The sequence below is a fragment of the Salmo trutta genome, chromosome 23 (assembly GCF_901001165.1).
Source record: "Salmo trutta chromosome 23, fSalTru1.1, whole genome shotgun sequence".
NCBI classification, from domain to species: domain Eukaryota; kingdom Metazoa; phylum Chordata; class Actinopteri; order Salmoniformes; family Salmonidae; genus Salmo; species Salmo trutta.
In genome coordinates this window covers 11,743,732-11,763,313 of record NC_042979.1, presented here as the reverse complement: position 1 = coordinate 11,763,313, position 19,582 = coordinate 11,743,732, and the positions used below count along the sequence as shown (strand labels likewise).

At 44.1% G+C, this 19,582-nt stretch overlaps 1 protein-coding gene across 2 annotated transcripts; it reads left to right on the top strand.

The window, feature by feature from the left end:
* Positions 1 to 1,766: 1,766 nt before the first annotated feature.
* On the top strand, positions 1,767 to 18,392 carry LOC115159351 (ran-binding protein 3-like). Of its 2 annotated transcripts, none has more exons than XM_029708958.1 (14): positions 1,767 to 2,292; positions 12,808 to 12,866; positions 12,997 to 13,027; positions 13,153 to 13,224; positions 13,566 to 13,628; positions 14,735 to 14,800; positions 14,956 to 15,053; positions 15,848 to 15,945; positions 16,141 to 16,303; positions 16,441 to 16,525; positions 16,729 to 16,850; positions 16,939 to 17,059; positions 17,163 to 17,522; positions 18,233 to 18,392. In XM_029708958.1, the coding sequence occupies exons 1-14, from the start codon at positions 2,082 to 2,084 to the stop codon at positions 18,277 to 18,279; spliced, it is 1,596 nt and encodes a 531-aa protein (XP_029564818.1). In that variant the 5' UTR covers positions 1,767 to 2,081; the 3' UTR covers positions 18,280 to 18,392. The 2 variants fall into 2 exon arrangements, with proteins under 2 accessions (XP_029564818.1, XP_029564819.1); XM_029708959.1 differs by having other exon boundaries at positions 1,768 to 2,292; positions 16,231 to 16,303.
* Positions 18,393 to 19,582: the final 1,190 nt, after the last annotated feature.

Genomic DNA, 19,582 nt, shown 5'->3' with positions numbered 1-19,582 from the left:
TCCTGCAGCTCAAAGTATTGTGGAGCTCCTGCACCTAAGTTTAAACAGTACCAGCACCCCAAATTAGTACCGGCACCTATTTCAATCCAAGTCAAGCACTGGCACTGGGCCACATTTACGATTCCCATCCCAGGGTAAACTACACCCTGAACAGACAAGACCAAGTTAGGATCAAGGGGAAGACAGAATGCTTTATTAAATGATGTGGATAATTGTGCTAATAAGTGTTATGCATCTACTAATATGAATCAACGCTCTGTGTCACCATATATGCTGTAGTGTCGATAATAAATAAGTAGTACAGCTACTATGGGAACTTAGGAAGAGTGGGAATAAAGTTGCAGCACAAGGTGAAGTTGCCAGCAGCACTCTTTGCTCTCATAAAGCAAAGGCTACACAGAGCACATATTCATATCCTGTTTCTCCCTCATGATTTGGGGAAAGAATCCAACAACAATTGAAAGCAAGCTCACTCTGGACATTTCCCAAAGTTCAAGCTAAGCATATTGCAAAAGGCCAAGCCAAATTAAGGCATTATACGAAAATACTTAGAGGTTGCTCAACTGCCATCCAAAAGTTTAGAGAGATGCATGTAACTCAATTACAGTAGGCATGGCTACTCAGTCCCTAAAGTCTTTATTTTTACCCATTTGGTTACTGAAAAAAACGATTCTGTGTGACCTACTTGGATTCAGGTGATCCTGGGCAAAGTTCCATAAGAGTGGGGTGATAAGGCAATAACACATTGAGCAGGGATCATCAACTAGATTCAGCCGCGGGGCGATTTTTTCTTGAGCGGATAGTCGAGGTGGCCGGAACATAATTACATATAATTTGTAGACTGCAAATTGACCGCAAGAAGCCGAAACAGATATCATATTTGACTAAAACATAATCATTTCACATCTTACTTACGTGTGTATAAGATCACCTGTCTCTCTATTATGTGTGGGAACAGATTCCTGAAATTAAAACACCTGGAGCTGATTTCCTGGTGTTTTTTTTTACAGTCTTTATGTCCAACAATGAAAAACTTTTTTTGCTCAGTACTTGGGGGGCCAAATAAAACCAGCTGTGGATCGCCAGTTGGGGAACCCTGACATAGAGCATCATGCCCATTTTCATTCATGTTTTTTATGGAACAAAACCTTTGGAATTTCCGCACTGACAAATGTACCTTTTTTTGTCAAAAGATAGTTTAGGCACTTCTAGAGCAATGGTAGATACATGCTATTTTCTTTATGTTGTATTATACATCCTTAATTATGAGTCACATGATTAAGGAGGTATAATACAACATAAAAAAATAGCATGTATCTACCATTGATTATTTAATTAGGCTTTATGTAATTGGGCTCCCGAGTGGCTCAGCCGTCTAAGGCACTGCATCTCAGTGCTAGAAAAAAAATGCTAACATTTAAAAAAAATAAAAAAATCTCAGTGCTAGAGGTGTCCCTATAGACACCTCGGGTTCATATCCAGCCTACACCGGGTTTGGCCGGTATAGGCTGTCATTGAATATAATACTTTGTTCTTAACTGACTTGCCTGGTTAAATAAATAAGAAAATGACAACTATTTTACCATTCGTTTTGACTGAAGTTGGTCCTTTGCATATCTGTTCTAGTTATCCTGTTATAGTATTACTTGCCATGTGCTCTTTTGGAGTAACTGCCTATGTTGGTATAGATATGGATTCCAATCTCTAGACGCTTTCCGTTAAGCGTATCTGTTTTTTAATGCCATTTAGAGTGCATTAATTTAAGTACAGTTACCACAGCACTATAAACTGATTGAGGGGGTTGACCTGGTTTATGTCACTCACCACGCCCACATTTTCCAAGCAGACAGGAGCCACAATGTGGCGTACGCTCGGTAGTGAACACGGTGTATGACCGTTCATTCATGACCACAGCGAAGGCAAACTGACAGACAGTTGAATCGAGAGTAAGAAAATCAACAATTCCGGACAATCACGCTTTTGACACCAAGAGAGCAAATCACCACTTATCTGGGGGGGTTTCCTCCTTTTCATGAGGTTGTGTTTATTTTACTAGTTTGTCACAGCTTCAGACCCGAAGAATGAGAGGGAATCTTTCCCCGAACGAAGATATTTCAGCGTATTATTCAATGATGCCTGTCTCGGACTTCCATGAAAATATTCCCTGTACGGTGGAGCCCGCGGAGAGTGTGTGTGGAGCGGCAGGACCTGTCACCTCCAGACCGCGGAGGGGGAATACCTCTCTGGCGCAGGATGGAGGATGCGCGCAGGACGTAGCTGAAGAGTTAAAGGGTAAAGTTGTCATTTCATCTCACTTTTTCAAAAGTGTCTTTAACAGGTCTTGACTGTTAGATAATAATCTAAATCTAATTGTGTACTTAAGACAAAAGTAAATGTATTGCCGTAACGCTACACAATATTGTTATTCCCTATATTCTCAATGTGATAAGCCTTTTAATAGGCCCTGCTGCAAAAATGAAATTTATTCACTTGTGCCCAAAAAATAAATAGATTTCTAAAAAAACAAAATAGTTTACTGTGTCACATATCGTGTGCTCGTCTTTGCTCTTACAGTAGTGACATTTATATTTAATTTTACACACACACACACACACACAGTATCCTGATGCAGTATCTCTAGAGTTCTTGTTTAACTTCATAGAGCACACAAGCACAGGCTTTCTGTGGGCTCTGGTCAGGTTCTTATCTCAGGCCTGTAAAAGGTGGGAGGTATCAGTAGATACACTATATATTCACAATTATGTGGACACCCTTTCAAATTAGTGGATTCGGCTATTTCAGCCACTCATGTTGCTGACAGGTGTATAAAATCAAGCACACAGCCATAGACAAACATTGGCAGTAGAATGGCCTTACTGAAGAGCTCAGTGATTTTCAACGTGGCACCATCATAGGATGCACCTTTCCAACAAGTCAGTTTGTAAAATGTCTGCCCAGCTAGAGCTGCCCCAGTCAACTGTAAGTGCTGTTATTGTGAAGTGGAAATGTCTAGGAGCAACAACGACTCAGCCGTGAAGTGGTAGACCCCAGAAGCTCACAGAATGGGAGCGCCAAGTGCTGAAGCGCGTAGCGCGTAAAACATTGTCTGCCCTCGGTTGCAACACTCACTACCGAGTTCCAAACTGCTTCTGGAAGCAATGTCAGCACAAGAACTGTTCGTTGGGAGCTTCACAAAATGGGTTTCCATGGCTGAGCAGATGCACACAAGTCTAAGATCACCATGTACAATGCCAAGCGTTGCGCTGGAGTGGTGTAAAGCACACCGTTATTGGACTCTGGAGCAGTGGAAATGCGTTCTCTGGAGTGATGAATCACGCTTCAACATCTGTCATTTCGTCGGACGATTATGGGTTTGGCGGATGCCAGGAGAACACTACCTGCCCAAAATGCATAGTGCTAACTGTAAAGTTTGGTGGAGGAATAATAGTCTGGGGCTATTTTTGATGGTTCAGGCTAGGAACCTTAATTCCAGTGAAGGGAAATTTTAACACTACAGCATACAATGACATTCTAGACGATTCTGTTCTTCCAACATTGTGGCAACAGTTTGGAAGGCCCATTCCTGTTTCAGCATGACAATGCCCCCGTGCACGAAGCGAGGTCCATACAGAAAGGTTTTGTTGAGATTGGTGTCGAAGAACTTGACTGGTCTGCACAGAGCCCTAACCTCAACCCCATCTAACACCTTTGGGATGAATTGGAACGCAGAGTGCGAGCCAGGCTTAATCGCCCAACATCAATGCCCGACCTTACTAATGCTCTTGTGGCTGAATGGAAGCAAGTCCTCATTGCAATGTTTCAACATCTAGTGGAAAGCCTTCCCAGAAGAATGGAGGCTGTTATAGTAGCAAAGGGGGGACCAACTCCATGTTAATATCCATGATTTTGGAATGAGATGTTCGACGAGCAGGTGTCCACACACTTTTGGTCATGTAGTGTAGCTGATCAATCAGCACTGATGATATCGCTGATGAGAGCTTCCACACAACTATGAAGCATGGAAGCTTTTTTAGAGCAGACCTCTGGCTGTAAAGAGAAAGAATTGGCATGCTGATTTTTATGGGAAATGATGTAGCAGGATGAATGTATGGTTCAGTAAATGAACTGATTTCTAATACTGCTTGGATCTTAATAAATCTTGTCTTGTTGATGCTCTTGAACCAAGCCTGTGAACTATAGGGATGAGTTGACATTCTATGGCGGCAGGATATTCATCTTCAGCTCAGTGTCATTCAGGAATGAAGTGAGTTCATTGGAGAGAAGTACTGTATGTGGAAGACATGATCAGATCTCATCTCAGGAGGAGGGGTTTCACTTTCACCCCCCCCCCCCCCACTTAAGGTTACTGAGTCCACTTATTAAAATGAGACCCAGATCAGGCTAGCTAATTCTACACTAAGCTACCAGTCATGCCCAATGCCTAGCCACTTTCTCAAATTTGAGCGTGAACCCTGACATAGGTTGGGTACCCCCACACCCTCCTCCATAACCAAACTCCAGCCCCTCTCTCCCCTATAGTGTCATGTTTCAGACTGAAGAGTTGAAAAATACATACTAGATCATTCTATTGCAACAAGGAAGTGTTTTGCCAGGTGAAAAAAAAACATCTGCAAGAGAAGCAGAGGAGTTAACCTGATTTTTGAAGGTTTCACAGGGTTCTTAACGAGAGATATTTAGCTGTGTAGCTCTCAATATGGTCAGAAATGCTGGGTTATTTACGGTACTTTCAATGATAACCAATTCCCAGCTGTTTGCTGTAGGGGAGACAATAAGCAGGTTGAGATAAGTGTTGAGGACGAGGCCATCAAGGTAACCAAATTATTCAAGATTTGTTCAATAAACCATCATTAAATTATGATTCCTGATATTCCTAGGAAAATCACATGCTCAGACCTTGCTTTCCCCTACTTTCCCAGTTAAAGTCTGTTTTCATCTAGAGCTGCAGAGCTAACAAAGTTATGGCAAGTGATTAATGAGCCTGTGACTGAGATCTCAGTGAGTTAGATATGCCCGTGCCAATAGTTGGAGGTTGTAAGTAGCCTCGTATTCTTATGGGGCGAAGCGCTCCGTTTAATAGCCTGTTAGAGGCCCAGTCTGGCTTATCTCCCAGCAGTCAGAGAGCATCCAGGGGGATCTCCAGGTGTGTGTGTGTGTGTGTGTGTGTGTGTGTTTAGATTTGTAGACCCTTTGGAGGGGGTCCTTGGCTGGAATCTGGGTCACCAGTAGAGTCACGGTTTTCTTGCAGTATTTCCTGTTCTACATTAGAATGATCCCTAAAACAGTATCTGGTACCTATGCACATTAGGAAAGCCGTCTGTCTTTTATCAGGAAAAGTAACAAAGGCAATTCCACGGTGACAGAGAACATTTTACAAAAACACATTTACTTGAAGAACAGCGCAGACGCAAAGTTTGGTAACAGACTGAAGGTTTGCGCTGTTTTGTGTGATGTCGTTCTGTTACCGAACACTGCATCTACACTGTTCTTCAAGTAAATGTGTTTTTGTAAACATCTCTGTGGAAATTGTTAAAAAATAGTCCTTTTGCATAGAGTTGTGTGGTTTGTTTAACTTTCCAATCATTGGTTTTTGTTTGACATACATTTTAAAATGAAAAATCTGAGTCTTTGCATCGCTCTGTTAATGTGGAATTGACCATAGTTCATTATGAGTTCATGGACATCCTGTACAACAGAGCTGAATTTAACTGACTTGCGTGGAGTGTTTGTGTGCAAAGCAATTAACGTGTATTGGTGAGTGAGACGTATTAGTTGTGGCCAGTGGCTGAAATGCACACAGTAAATAGGATTTTGTTAAGTTCACCAATCCAGAACTCGCATTCTTGTATTAGAAGATGAATGCTGTTTTTGTCTGACTAGTTTTATCCATGTCTGTAACCATCGGCCTGGCCATTAGGCTGTGATGCAGCTGTATGCTGGCCATGTGTTTTGTTTGTGGTCTTTCAAGTTGGTTTTTCTAATGTAATCCCAGCTCCCTAAATGAAGCCCAGATGTACTGCTAAACTGAGCTATTGGTGTGTTGTTGTTTGTTTGGGCGATCCGAGAACAGTTATTGTAACCACTAAAACCCCAATTGGGCCCGCAGCCAGCAAGTGTGTGAATAGAGGCTCTCTTCGCATGAAACATGTGACAGTGGGTACGCTCTATCAGGGGGGAGACGGGGGGAGGCAAGGCAGAGTTATGAGGGGGATGGTGGCATGGTGCGGGGGGGGGGCCCTCTGCCCTTTTAAATGAAATGTTTCCAGATTTACTTTTCCAAAATTACTTTTTTTATTACAAAAAAAAAGTGTAAGTATGTTAAACTGCTTTTCTGTGTTGGAATGGTGTGGGCGTACCCCAAGAAAAGAAGGGTGTGGGCGTACCCCAAGAAAAGAATGGTGTGGGCGTATACCCTTCATAAAAGATATTCATGCAAGTAGACCCCTGATTGGCCAACTCATCCTCCTCAGGAGTATGACAGTTTGAGGTGGGGTTTTCTCCCATTTACAGTGTGCTTTGGCCACAAATATGAGTATAGGAAGAATCAACAACATTATTAGGTATTAGTTAACAGAATATGAACTTTTTAAAGATTTTCACTGGACAGTAAATTTCACCCAGACTAGCCTTTGAGTGGCATTCTGGAGTCCAGAGTAGCCCGGTCTGAGGCAGCTTAGGGTGAGTGCCCCCTCTTCTCCCCCATTCCTGCTCCTAACAGAGACAAGGACATTTCTAAACTGTGCGTGTGTTTGTGTGTGTTCAATGGGCTCTCCTCCGGGTATCTTTCTCAGGGCAGAGGTTTGTGGAGCCCAGCTACAGCTAGAAGAGAAGCACACTGCCTCTCTACAGTTCCGTTAAGTTAACCCTAGTGGAGGACCGAGAGAACATACTTTAACAAACAGTTCCAATCTTTTACCTGTGTATTCCAAAACCTGGAACTAGGCAACATCAAACAATAATATGTTAAACAAAATCTGGATGAAAAATAGATTTTAACCAAATGAAAGTATTACCATGGAAAAGCTACATGGATCGCTTTTAGAGTAGGCTTACTGTTGTTTTTGCTCATGCTGCTGAAAGGCTCTGCTAAAGCAGTGTGAGGCGTCTACAATAAAGACAAGTTAGTGTTTCTTCCTTATACAGTCTGCAATAGAATGGTTTAGCCGTGAGTCAATACAAGTGTTTGACGTATGTAGGCCTATACCACATGGCTGTACTGTGTGTTTATTGTTTCTGCAGGGATGTAGGGTGGATTAGCTGTGGGTGCATGAATATGTGCACATGCGCGTGCTGTGTGTGTTTCTGCCTGGGCTAATCTCCGAGCCCGGATGCCTGGTCATCACAGGGTTGGATGGAAGACCAACGTGACTGAGGGAGAGCACAGCACACAAGACCCCATGATGATTCACGCCATCCATCATTCGCTCTGTTGGGTTCTCCTGACCTTGGTGTCGTTCAGCTAGTACACACACACACACACACACACACACTACTGAAGGAGATCAAAACACAACGACACACACATACAGCTTGTCCTGTAGCAGGGCTGAACACATCTACAGTAGCAGCTCTCTCTGTTGTGAAGCTGAACTGCTTTATCAAAGGGCAGCTTTGTCTTGGTTGGATCTCATCGTGATAGATGCGTTCATTCACTATGAGAGGTCTCAGGAATGGTTCACTTCTGCGCTGAGCATGGACAGGGCATGTGCATCTCTATTGACGTCACTCTTCATAGATCACCATTGTGTGGTCCTCTTCTCTGAGTGACTGGAGCTGGCCACTGCCAGATTGCAGTGCTCCTCAGCTTTTTCTAGCAGAGACAGGCATGTAAGGGGTTTTCTCTGAGGATTACTTTTAAGTAAAAACTTGAACTTGAAAGCGTATTAAGTTACGTCATTAACTTAGACAGACCTTGTCTGCAATATTCCAGAGAATTTTCAGAGTGCGTGCTCTTTTAAGCTCAAAGGAAGCGAGCTTCTTTTCTTTTTCATTTCCTATTTGGCAACATGTCTGTTCACGAAACGCTGACAGTTTTAATAATGTTTATTTAATACCCTCCTCTCTCACTTATGTAATGACCCTTGTAATCCGTGATGTGGAAAAAAATTGTCTGTCATAAAGTGTTGGCCTGCCTGCTGCTCTCTGGAGTTAACCTGACTGTGCTTATTGGAATTTCTCGTGACGTGTGATACGTATGGCCCTCGGCCGAGGTCAGGAGCTGGCTGACCTCTGGACCCTCAGACCTACGGTAACAGCAACATTACATAGTTAATATAACACTGAGAGAGTGTCTGCCCATACAGAGGATAGGGGAGGAGGAGGGCTGTAGGGGAGGAAGAGGAGAGAGGAGGAAAGTTTGGGGAGGAAGAGTCGAAATGGGGGGAGATGCAATGTGTAAAAAAAAAACGTCAGTATGTCTGGGTTGTCTGCGGTGACCAAACTCAACTGTGAGTAGTATGGTACCTGACTTGTGAATAAGTATTTTCACACAGTAGCGACGACGTGCATATACAACATCACCTATATGTCAGGGAGGATACACAGTGCTGCTATTATGTTAAGTAGACAGTTGACACAGCAAAAACACTCTACTGTATACACTGATGATCACCTCTCTAAGCTGTTGCTTCCAGTACATATTCTGGGGAATAGGCACTTGTCTCTGGCATCACTGGCGTGTTGGAGTGTTGTGTAAAGTGCCATTCCATTTGTCGTGCCCTGCCGTTTGTCTAACGTAGGCCATGTGATTGGAAGTCCTCAGAGTTGGACTCTAGGGTTAATAAGTAGTGTGTGATGTCCCCAGGTCACAGAGGATTGCAGATGTGGCAAGAAATAGCCTCCGATGAAGCGTTACTGTACTTTTTAGCTTTCAAGGAAAGCTGAACAACCACATAAATGCAAGAAGCAACACACATTTCAATGTTAATCAGTGCATGCCACAATCATCTGTTGCATCTGAACAGTCAATAGTCGTTAGATTAGGGTGCTTACACAGTAGACCTGGGTGAACTCCAAGTGATCATCTGTCACTGAACGAAGTGTGAACACCATCTCTCTCCATGCCCAGAGTGAGCACATTCACTGACACAGCACTGGCAAATCTCAAGGTGTGAATTAACTGTATATGTGAATGGACCACGTGACAGCATTCATTCCTATGTGAAGACTGAGTAGCGCATTGAAGCCAAATGAAGTCGGTTAAACCCTTAGCTTACAATTTCCACCCCCGCAGAAATCTAATTAACATAATACAAAAATCCCATCAAAATCCGCCTGTTTAAGATGGAGAGATATCAGTTTGTTAGCATGGGCTGCGTCTCAATCCACCACATCCGCCGATATCGCCCTGTCATCTACGGTGGAAGGTGGCAGAGCTAGAGCGGTGTCTGTCAGACCATGAGACATCCCCAAAATCGGTCTTCTCACCAAAACGTCTGTCGGCTCCTAATGGTACTACAAAGTACTATGACCATGACTTGATTGAAAGCTGAGACTCTCAAGAGCGCAATGGTGTTTTGCTCTAGGATACCCACAAGCCTCACAAGAAGGTCTTCGGTACCAGTTAAAAGAATTGAAGTATATATGGAGATATTTTAGTGTGTTAAATAAGGAGATCAATACACACGCATACCAGTCAAAAGTTTGGACACCTGCTCATTCCAGGATTTTTCTTTATTTTTAATATTTTCTACATTGACTAATAGTAGGGAATACAAACTATGAAATAACAAATATGGAATCATGTAGGAACCAAAAAGTGTTAAACAAATCAAAATATATTGCCTTCTCCTGTCCCTGTTGTCTAGGACACCTTTATAACTGCCCCTGAGACAAAACCTGCTGTCTCAGGCCGGGAGAACGCTGTGGCATCCAAGACAGCGCCGCCTCAGTCTGTGGGCTTGGCCGCTGAACGGCACCAATGGTCCATGTTAGGACTACAGGAGGGTGTAATGAACACCACGCAGAGATCAAGGATAACGGCTACAACCGCGGCATACCAGTTGCGCTGGCGGTTTTTCTGGATGGACAGGCCAGTGGGGCGCCATTCCTTGGTCTCCAGGTTTATGAAGGGGGTTCGTCGCCTGCATCCAGCTAGGACCCGCTCAATGGCAAGCTGGGATCTGGATGTGGTCTTGGCAGCTTTGGCAAAGCCGCCTTTCGAACCGTTGGAGTCTGCCTCCCTGAAACACCTCTGTGAAGGTGGCTTTCTTGGTAGCTATTACTTCCATGAAAAGGGTGGGTGAGCTCCATGTTCTTTCGGTAAGTTCTGAGGGCTACCGGATGGACCCCGGTGGGAGGAGTATATCTCTCCGCCCCAACAATTCATTCCTCCCGAAGGTTCTGTCAGACAGGCATGTTAACATCCCTTTTATCCTGTCTGCTTACGACCCCCCCGGCAGTGGCGGGGAAGTCGGGCATGCTGTGCCCTGTGCGGGCACTGGCTGCCTATGTGGAGCCAGTGAGGAGTGCCCCTCGCTGATATTTGTGCTACAGCCAGCTGGGCTTCCTTTTGCACCTTTGCTAGGTACTATCGGGTGAATATGGCACCTCCCTCTGCGGTTGGTTCAGCGGTCCTGAGCGTCGCCTCCCTTTCCGGGGACTGTGCCGGGACCCCCCTTCCACATTGACGGACCCTGTTTCTCGGTCCCGCGCTGGGACTTCGCCGCTGGCTGGCCAGGTCCCTCTAGCACCGACTAAATATGTTACAGGTATACCAATATATTGGAGTGATCTAATATAGTGAAACATAACGAAGGTTACGTATGTAACCACGAAGCGATATGGATCACTCCAGTCCTCTACGGTGCTTGAGCCGCCTAAAGACGTATGCAAAGAACGTGTGTCGCGGTCATGGGGTCTATATATAGGGGCGGATCCCAGCCATGACACAGGTGTACACGGGAGTAAATCTGTAAACCCTCACCTCGGATGTATCCCTCCGCCGCGGAGTGATACCAATATATTGGAGTGATCCATATAGCTCACATAACCGTGGTTACATACGTAACCTTCGTTCTATTGGCTAATAGCAGTAGTGCCAAATTCAATGTTTCATCCAATAATAAAACATTTAAAAATTGGGATACCTTAAGGGGTCTTAAAATTCAAAATCAAATAGCTAAATGATCCTTGGTATGACCATCTTAAAATAATTCCACATGTTAACTTGGACAACTTTATGTCGGAGATGTGCCTGTTATTTACACACGTATCTGCCCCTCTCATTGGCTAGAATGGTCCTACCTGATCTTGCCTCCTCCCGACTGCCTTCCATTTTTGAAGATTTTATTTTTTAATTGTAAGAGCGGACGCTTTCTGGTCAATATAATGCATAATCTGTGGCGCAGTTTGAGCTACTCCAGGAAGTGACATTGCAGGCTAACTCAGTGCTGCCCCCTCTCATTGAGTAACTCAAGTTGAAGGCCAGCCTGGGTACTGCAGGCTGCCATTAGCAACTAAATTATCCTTAACTTCTTCTGGGTGCGATTTTTAAAATAATTTGTTCAAGGACATGCATCTGGTGTAATAGATCAATTATTGGTACCATGATTGTCTCTTTGTGTAAATATTTCTTTTTTACCAAAAGGTTTCCATTTTTCTATTCAATATTATGGGGAGCTTATTTTCTGTTAACAATGCCTGCTGTACCGCGGTGTTCCTTGAACTTCCGTGGCTTCAATGAGAGGGGGCAGTCGTTCTCCCCTGGAATTAACACACCAAAAGACATTACTCACTGACTCCATGTAGACTTCATAATACAAGGTCAGATCAGTGACAGAATCCCTGTGTATTTATAGCCTCCAGACAGGTCAGTTTTACCCATGGCCAAGCCTTGGCGTCTGCTGCCTAGCTGGCTCACACCTCCACTGCTATCCCATCACTCACCCCTGCCACGGTGGGCCTGTCCCCAGCTCCCAGAGCCCCTTGTCAGGCTGTGTGGTTACATAAGAGGCCTTGGATGTCAAAGCCTCCATTCATTAGGATAATACATTGAGGTGGGATGACAATTGACATCTCCAGAACTGTGGGCGAGCCTAGTGATCTCACTGCTCTTTGGGCCGTTGTGTTGATTTTTCCAGCCAGTGTGACATTTCAACTTCTTGGCGATCATCCTCTGCATTGTGAGTGGATCTTTGGTAATAGTTGTTTAGCTGGCTGTGTGTTTTGAGGGTTTATTGAGGAATAATAGTGTTGTGTGTAAATTACTCTTAAATTCAAGAAAAGTTTTACTGTTGATTTTCCTAGCATCGCATTTTAGGTTCTTGGCAGAACAGTGTGTACTGACAGCTCACAGATTCAGACCCATTTCCCAAGTTACGTCTTTGTGGTTTCAGTGACAAAATTAAGAAAAGTGTTTTCCTATTTGAATTGAATAAGTTAATGCTTTAAGCCCAGCTAGGGTTTAGCTAAGATTCATGCATGAATAATGTAATAAAAATATATTTCTTTCTCCATCACTACCCCAACAACATCAACGTATGTGAAAATGGCACGTTTCAATGTTTTCTAGTCAAAAAAGATAGAGTAAGATACGTTTTTCCAAATGGCATCATCTGTTATGCGTCATGTGATTTTAACTAATTAGTAGGCAATGCCTACTCATATTTGGTTGAAATCACATGATGCACACCAGATGATGCCATTGGAAAAACATACTGTAAAAACATATTCCGCTATCTTTTTGACTAAAAAACATTTTTAAAAGTCCCTTTTAAGTACTGATTCAGTCATATCAAACTGCAACAAGGAGAATTCTCTCTAACTGTGCTATTATTCGTCTTTTTACAGAACAAACGGTGCTTGCCCCACCAATGTTCATCTTTCAAAAGAAAACCCCATCCATGAAGGTAAACTTTATCCTAATAATGGGTAGGCCTACAATGTTGACAGGATGCAAATGCATGGTGTGAAACAAATCATGTAGTGAAAGAGTATGTATCATTTCGTTACATGCTAAAATAATCGTTTTGTTTACAGAGAAGCGCAGAGAGATGGGAGGAGGGCTCAGGTAAGCGTCATAACTTGCCGCTGCTGCATGTCATAACAATCAACCATTTTGATAGATGATTACTTTGTTACTTTCTATTCCACGGACAGTCGTGCTTCTGCATCTTTTTCTTGTTCTCCAAATAGTTATGGGAATCAGTCCAAACAAACGAGTCAGATCCCTCACCTACCCGAACCCTAACAACAGAACCAGGAAAGGTGAGTTGTCACTGTCCAGTACACATAAGTACTGGTGCATAACACCAGACATAATCATGAATCATAATGCCTTTTCTTTCCATTTTTCTTTTGTTCCTTTGGTAAAGGAGATGTGTCTGTAAGATCTCTTAAAATTGCACCTTTATACTGTGTACAGGTATTATGAATCATATATGGGTTACATAATTCACTTTTTCTAATGACGAAGGACCCTGTATTGTGATGGGATTGGTAGGCGGCTTTGTCAATCATTGACTAGAATGATTGGCCTGTGATTGGCAGTGTGGTAATCCAACCAATCAAGGTTTTATATGCATTGTTTTTCTCTGTGTCTCGGACAGGCTCCTGTGACGGCAGTAGACGAGTGCGATCAAGTGCTCTCGCTTTTCCCCCGCGTCCTCCAGGTAAACAAAACTCCCCTCCTACACAACATTTGATCTCTCTAAAGGGCCCTACACACTTCACGCAAACTACGAAAGTGCAGCGACGGTGCGTCGTTTTCACACATAGTTCTACGTATTTTTGTGTGGCTTACATTTGGGAACGGATCGGGTACGACGCTATGTCGCTCTGTTTGCGAGATTTCTGTCCCCTAGGGCAGGGATTCCCCTTCCAGCATTGGGGAACATGGGCACAAGCACTGTTCATGACACAAACTGTTCTCACCCCTCTTGTTGGAGGGGAGAATTGTGCAGGTTTAAAGCTTATTTGATGGAATTCTACACATTCTGTCATGGGGTGCAAAGAACATTTTGACGTTTTAAATTTTCTTTCAATTCTAAACATTTTGCCATGTCTAATGTGTATTCATGTGATTTGAGGGACAAAAAATTACAACAATATCTATGGGCAAAAATAAATAAATGTTAGCTTACAGCTAGCTGATCTGGCCATTTCTGACAAGTTATAAATAGCTCTCTAAGTTATGCAATGACTAACATGACAAGAGGAATTGATGATGCACTACCCAATTTCAGTTGGGGAACCACTGCCCTAGGGCATACATTGCCCACGCAAATAAGTGGCAACTGAGTCACTTTGCTTAATTCCTTGACTCACCTGCAGATGATTGTAGCCTTAATAAAACTGGGATCTTACTGGGATAAAATATCTCCCCATCTATTAAATGAACCGAAGCAGTGCATCATGGTCAAACTCTTACACGTTTTCTGTTTATGTTCAGTGCCAGTATTCCCTGTAGGTCCATACATTCCAATCACACCATCCCTGTCAGGGCCTCAGATTCACAGCAGCCCCTGGTATCTCTTTCCCTTAATCCGTTTCAGTTTCACTCTGTCACTGCAGCCCTCACCTGCTCCTCACAAATCACCACCATGACCCACTAGTGCCCATGTGGAAACCTCACTGCTCTGTGTTGGCTATGCATGTTGTCATGTGCCAAGTCTGGCGGTCACTTTGACATAAATCTGGGTCACGTTTTAACTTTAACCATATGATATACTGTATGTGTGTGTGTGTAAACTCTTCTGATGGATATCCTCTCTCCTAGTCTCAAGATCAAATGTCTTCATGCCCTCAAATCTCTGCAACCAGACCAACATTTCCCAAAACACAGGTTAGTTTGTATTGTCTGGTATGTTTATCTTTCAGTGTGGTCATCTAAAAGGACCTCCAATTCCCTGAACGATTAATATTTAATCCATATCTGATTGTAAGACTGACTTTAAAGGACATTGTTCCCTCTCACACACTCCATCTCTTCCTTTGTAGTGTCACCTCTGAACAGGGTCAGAAGGTCATTACTTCAGCCTGCACGTCTCCTCGTCCCTCAGCCCTGGAACATCTCCTCACAGCCACACCTCTCTGAGGTATTCCCCAACTCTTCACGCGTCAGTAACACCCCGTGCTTCTCTCTCTTGACACGTGTCGCACACCCTGGTGTTAGGCTCATGACTTTGTCCTCCTGAGCTGGCACCTGTGAACACTGGCATACCGGACACTCCCGTAGCCCTGCAATCTGCAAGGTTTGAATTTCCAACTTGATTTACGGTATTGCCAACAGTCTAAAAATGGGAGCATTTCAGCACCGTGTATAGCTTCGTGAAATGTTTAGCTTAACATGAGAGAATGACAACCAAATAGGCCGAACTCCGACCTTGCAGGGGGTCCAGAGAAACTGCGTTACGTCAGTGCCTGTGAACAAGCAGGTATTGTCCTACAAGGCCTGACAGAGTGAAACAAGAACATTCTCTCAGGTAAAAAATTAAGAGTGAAAACTCTCTCAGGCCTTAAAAGTATTTCAATAGTAAAACACTAGTTCCCCTCAGTTGTGGTTGCATCACTGACTGAGGGACCAACAGGGTTTTTCTCAGAGAAATGTATTCACTCACTGCCTGAGAGTGGGAGGAAGCAGGTTTATACACCCAAAACCGGTTTGAATCGGCATCAGAATGCTTACCACACTGAGACTGAATAGCTTCCTTTCTACTCCCAAACTTGCCACATTAACACACAATTATATAATATGTTTTGGCTGCAATTTATTTTATACTTACATAAAGGTTGTGTTGAGTTCTTTGACTCAAGCGGCCATTACTGTAATTAATCAGAAATACAATAGGACTGTAAAATAAAAAGGTTTGCGTTGTATTTTGTACCGCAGGTCAGCCATGACCTTTCAGACGATTGCTGCAGCGTCACAACTGACCACTCCTCCACTGTGAGTGGATTACATCTGAAGACGTCCCCTCAAGTTCACAGGTAGGCAGGGCACCTGGTTTAATATATAAAATTAGGGATGTTTCACTGAAGTGATTTTATAAATGTATTTATGGCAGGGTTTAGTTACTAAATCAGGGTAGTTAGTGTTAACTTCCAGGCCTTACCCAGGACTGGACAGCCTTGCTTTAATCCAGAGACCCTGACGGTGGTGTTGGGTTTTGTTTCCTCTGTCAGAGCTTCGTGGTGTCAGAGACACGGTTTAGTTCCCAGCAGGGATTCTGAACCTGCTGACCTCTCTGCTGACCTCTGGTTCACCCTCCACAGATCGAAGGCAGACACTATTACCTCAGACAGGGTCCAGTTTGTATTTGGGGAAAACATGGGCGCGAGAGTTTTGGTGAGTTCAGGAAACTTTTGAGCAGCAATGACATACTTATAAAGTAGCAAGTTTGCATATGATGACTATAAAACATGATGTAACTACAAAATACATTGCATTTACAGAAATACTCAAACTTTCTCACCCTCATATAGAGACCACAGAAATTGCCCAGCAGTGAACATTCTGATTGCAGCTCCTCTAATTCTGAGTCCTCCACCTTTGAGTCAAGTCATAAAGGTAAATCATTAGGGGCATCATTGGATTTGCATGGGTACACATCTCCAGTCCTCAAGGGCCACAGTGTCTACCGGTTTACTGGTCCACCAGACTACGGCCCTAGAGGACTAGAGTTGTGCACCTCAGTTCTAATAGCAATTGACTGCCTCTTAGTGTATGCCTTTCAGAACTGCAGCTGAAGGGCTGTCTGTGTTTGTTGATAGGTGCTGTGTGGAGCAGCCTGAGGGAGTCTGCTGCAGCTTACACAGAGTCCTGTGGGAGGCAGCGTGTGCTCAGGCGGGTTCAGCTGTTCACCGGGGAGGAGAAGGAGAGCAATGTGGTCCAGGTGAGGACGTGTTGAAATAGGAAATGTTCAATATGCCTATTGCTAGAGCAGTGATAGTGATGTACCTTTTTAAATACCTTTCTTTTAGCTGACCTGCAGACTGTTTGTTCTGGAAAAAGGAACTCAGGCATGGAATGAGCGAGGGAGAGGAGTCCTGCGACTCAATGATCTAACGTCAGGGACCAAAGGAGGGCTGCAGTCCAGGATAGGTGAGTTTACCATGAAGGAGACTACTATTCCCCTCACTCTGGCCAACATCCGCACGTCTTTCTGTAATTCTCTCTCACACTTGCCTCCCTCCGATCAAAACAGTGATGAGGCACCAGGGCAGTCTGAAAGTCATCCTCAACACTAAGCTCTGGCCCCACACACACCTGCGTCGCCCCGCCCGTCGGAACCTCCAGGTGACGGCCACCGACGTGGAGACCCAGGCGGTCCGGGTGTTCCTCATCCAGGCCAGCGCCAGGGACGTGGCTCGCCTCTACGTAGCCATCCACCATCGGCTGGTAGCCCTACGGGCCAGTGCTGCTGGGAGGGATGCAGGGGCTGCAGGGGGCAGGATCAGGGAGGGACACTGCAACAGTGAGAATGAGGAAGAGGAGGAGCAGGAGCAGGAAGAGCAGAGACAACGGCAAGAACGAGAAGGGCTGCTAGTGACACGATTGCGACCTGGTAAGAGTGAATAACAACAGGGATAAGGATTTATCGAGCATACAGTTATGAGATTATCCCTTGCTCTTTCACCAACTCACGTATATGGCTATGACTAAATCCAATGTTTAGCTCATTGTTCTGCGTAAAGAAACGTGTGTTTGGAAATTGTTTGCATAGTTTGAGTCAGGGAAAAACTCGTCCTCCAGTGCATGTCTGGTGGGTAGTCACATGTCACTAATCCCCAGTCCATGTTCCAGAGGGAGAGAGCTGTTAGCAGGTGCTAGTCTCTCACAGACGCCACATAAAACAGTAACAGATGGATCCCCCATCACAGTGGATTACATTCCTAAAATTCCCAGGCCTAAAAAGAGAAGAGAACTAAGTCTTGCTGTTTATATAAAACAATAGTCCACTTGTTATTCCTCGCAACAACTTCTCCTTCAGCCTCTTTGAACTTGCATGTCAACAAGACGCCTAAAGATTAAGCTAAAATTAACCCCATATAACCTACCCCTGCATAAATCACATTCCAGTGGTGGGCAACCTATGTCCTCTGAAGCCACAACATATGTGCTGTCAATGTAAAAACTCAGTAGAGACCTGCAAGGCATGGAAATTAATCTTGAACCCCTAACATCACCATTTACCTGAGAAAACAGAGCTACGGTATTAAAATAAGAGTTTATTTCACTTACACACCTCTCATAATCTATCTCTCTCCTTTGCAGTGGATTGTGATTGGATACACAGTAAACCCAGATTGGAATCTTGGTGACATGACATTATATCCTGACCTGGACCATGCAACAGTTTGTGGCGTCATCACATCTGAACAGAACTTTTAGCCGTCATGGAACAGAACATCAAGAGACAGCTTTCAAAAATAAATACTAGCATTTACTGAGCTACCACGACTACGTTTTGCCAAAAGAAGATACTTTAGTCAAGTATGTGGACACCTGCTCGTCGAACATCTCATTGCAAAATCATGGGCATTGATATGGAGTTGGTCCCCCCCCCTTTGCTGCTATAACAGTCTCCACTCTTCTGGAAAGGCTTTCCACTAGATGTTGGAACATTGCTGCAGGGACTTGCTTCCATTCAGCCACAAGAGCATTAGTGAGGTCGGGCACTGATGTTGGCCGATTACGCCTGGCTCGCAGTTGGTGTTCCAGTTCTTCCCAAAGGTGTTTGATGGGGTTGAGGTCAGGGCTCTATGCAGGCCAGTCCTTCGACACCGATCATGGCAAACCATTCTGTATGGACCTCGCTTTGTGCATGGGGTCATTGTCATGCTGAAACAGGGAAGGGCCTTCCCCAAACTGTTGCCACAAAGTTGGAAGCACAGAATTGTCTAGAATGTATGCTGTAGTGTTAAGATTTCCCTTCACTGGAACAAAGGGGCCTAGCCGGAACCATGAAAAACAGCCCCAGACCAATATTCCTCCTCCGAACAAACTTTACAGTTGGCACTATGCATTCGGGCAGGTAGGGTTCTCCTGGCATCTGCCAAACCCAGATTTGTCCGTCGGACCACCAGATGGTGAAGAGTGATTCATCACTCCAGAGAACACGTTTCTACTGCAGAGTCCAATGGCGGCGAGCTTTACACCACTCCAGCCGACGCTTGGCATTGCGCATGGCTTAGGCTTGTGTGCGGCTGCTCGGCCATGGAAACCCATTTCATGAAGCTCCCGACGAACAGTTCTTGTGCTGACATTGCTTCCAGAGGCAGTTTGGAACTCACTAGTGAGTGTTGCAACCGAGGACAGACAATTTTTGCTGAGGCGTTGTTGCTCCTGGACGGTGGTTTTATTTGGCCCCTTTGAGTTTCTGAGCAAATGTTTTTTTTTTAAATATACACACTTAAAATTCATTGTTGGACATAAGACTAAAAAAAAACAGCATATCTGTTCCCTAGTATTCCAACGCATAATATAGAAATGTGATCGTATACCAAGGTAAGCAAGGTTTGAAATTAATGTTTTAGTCAAATATTATATCTGAGATTCTTGCGGTCAATTTGCAGTCTACAATTGATCTTTAATCATGACCTGGCCCTCCGACCATCTGCTGAA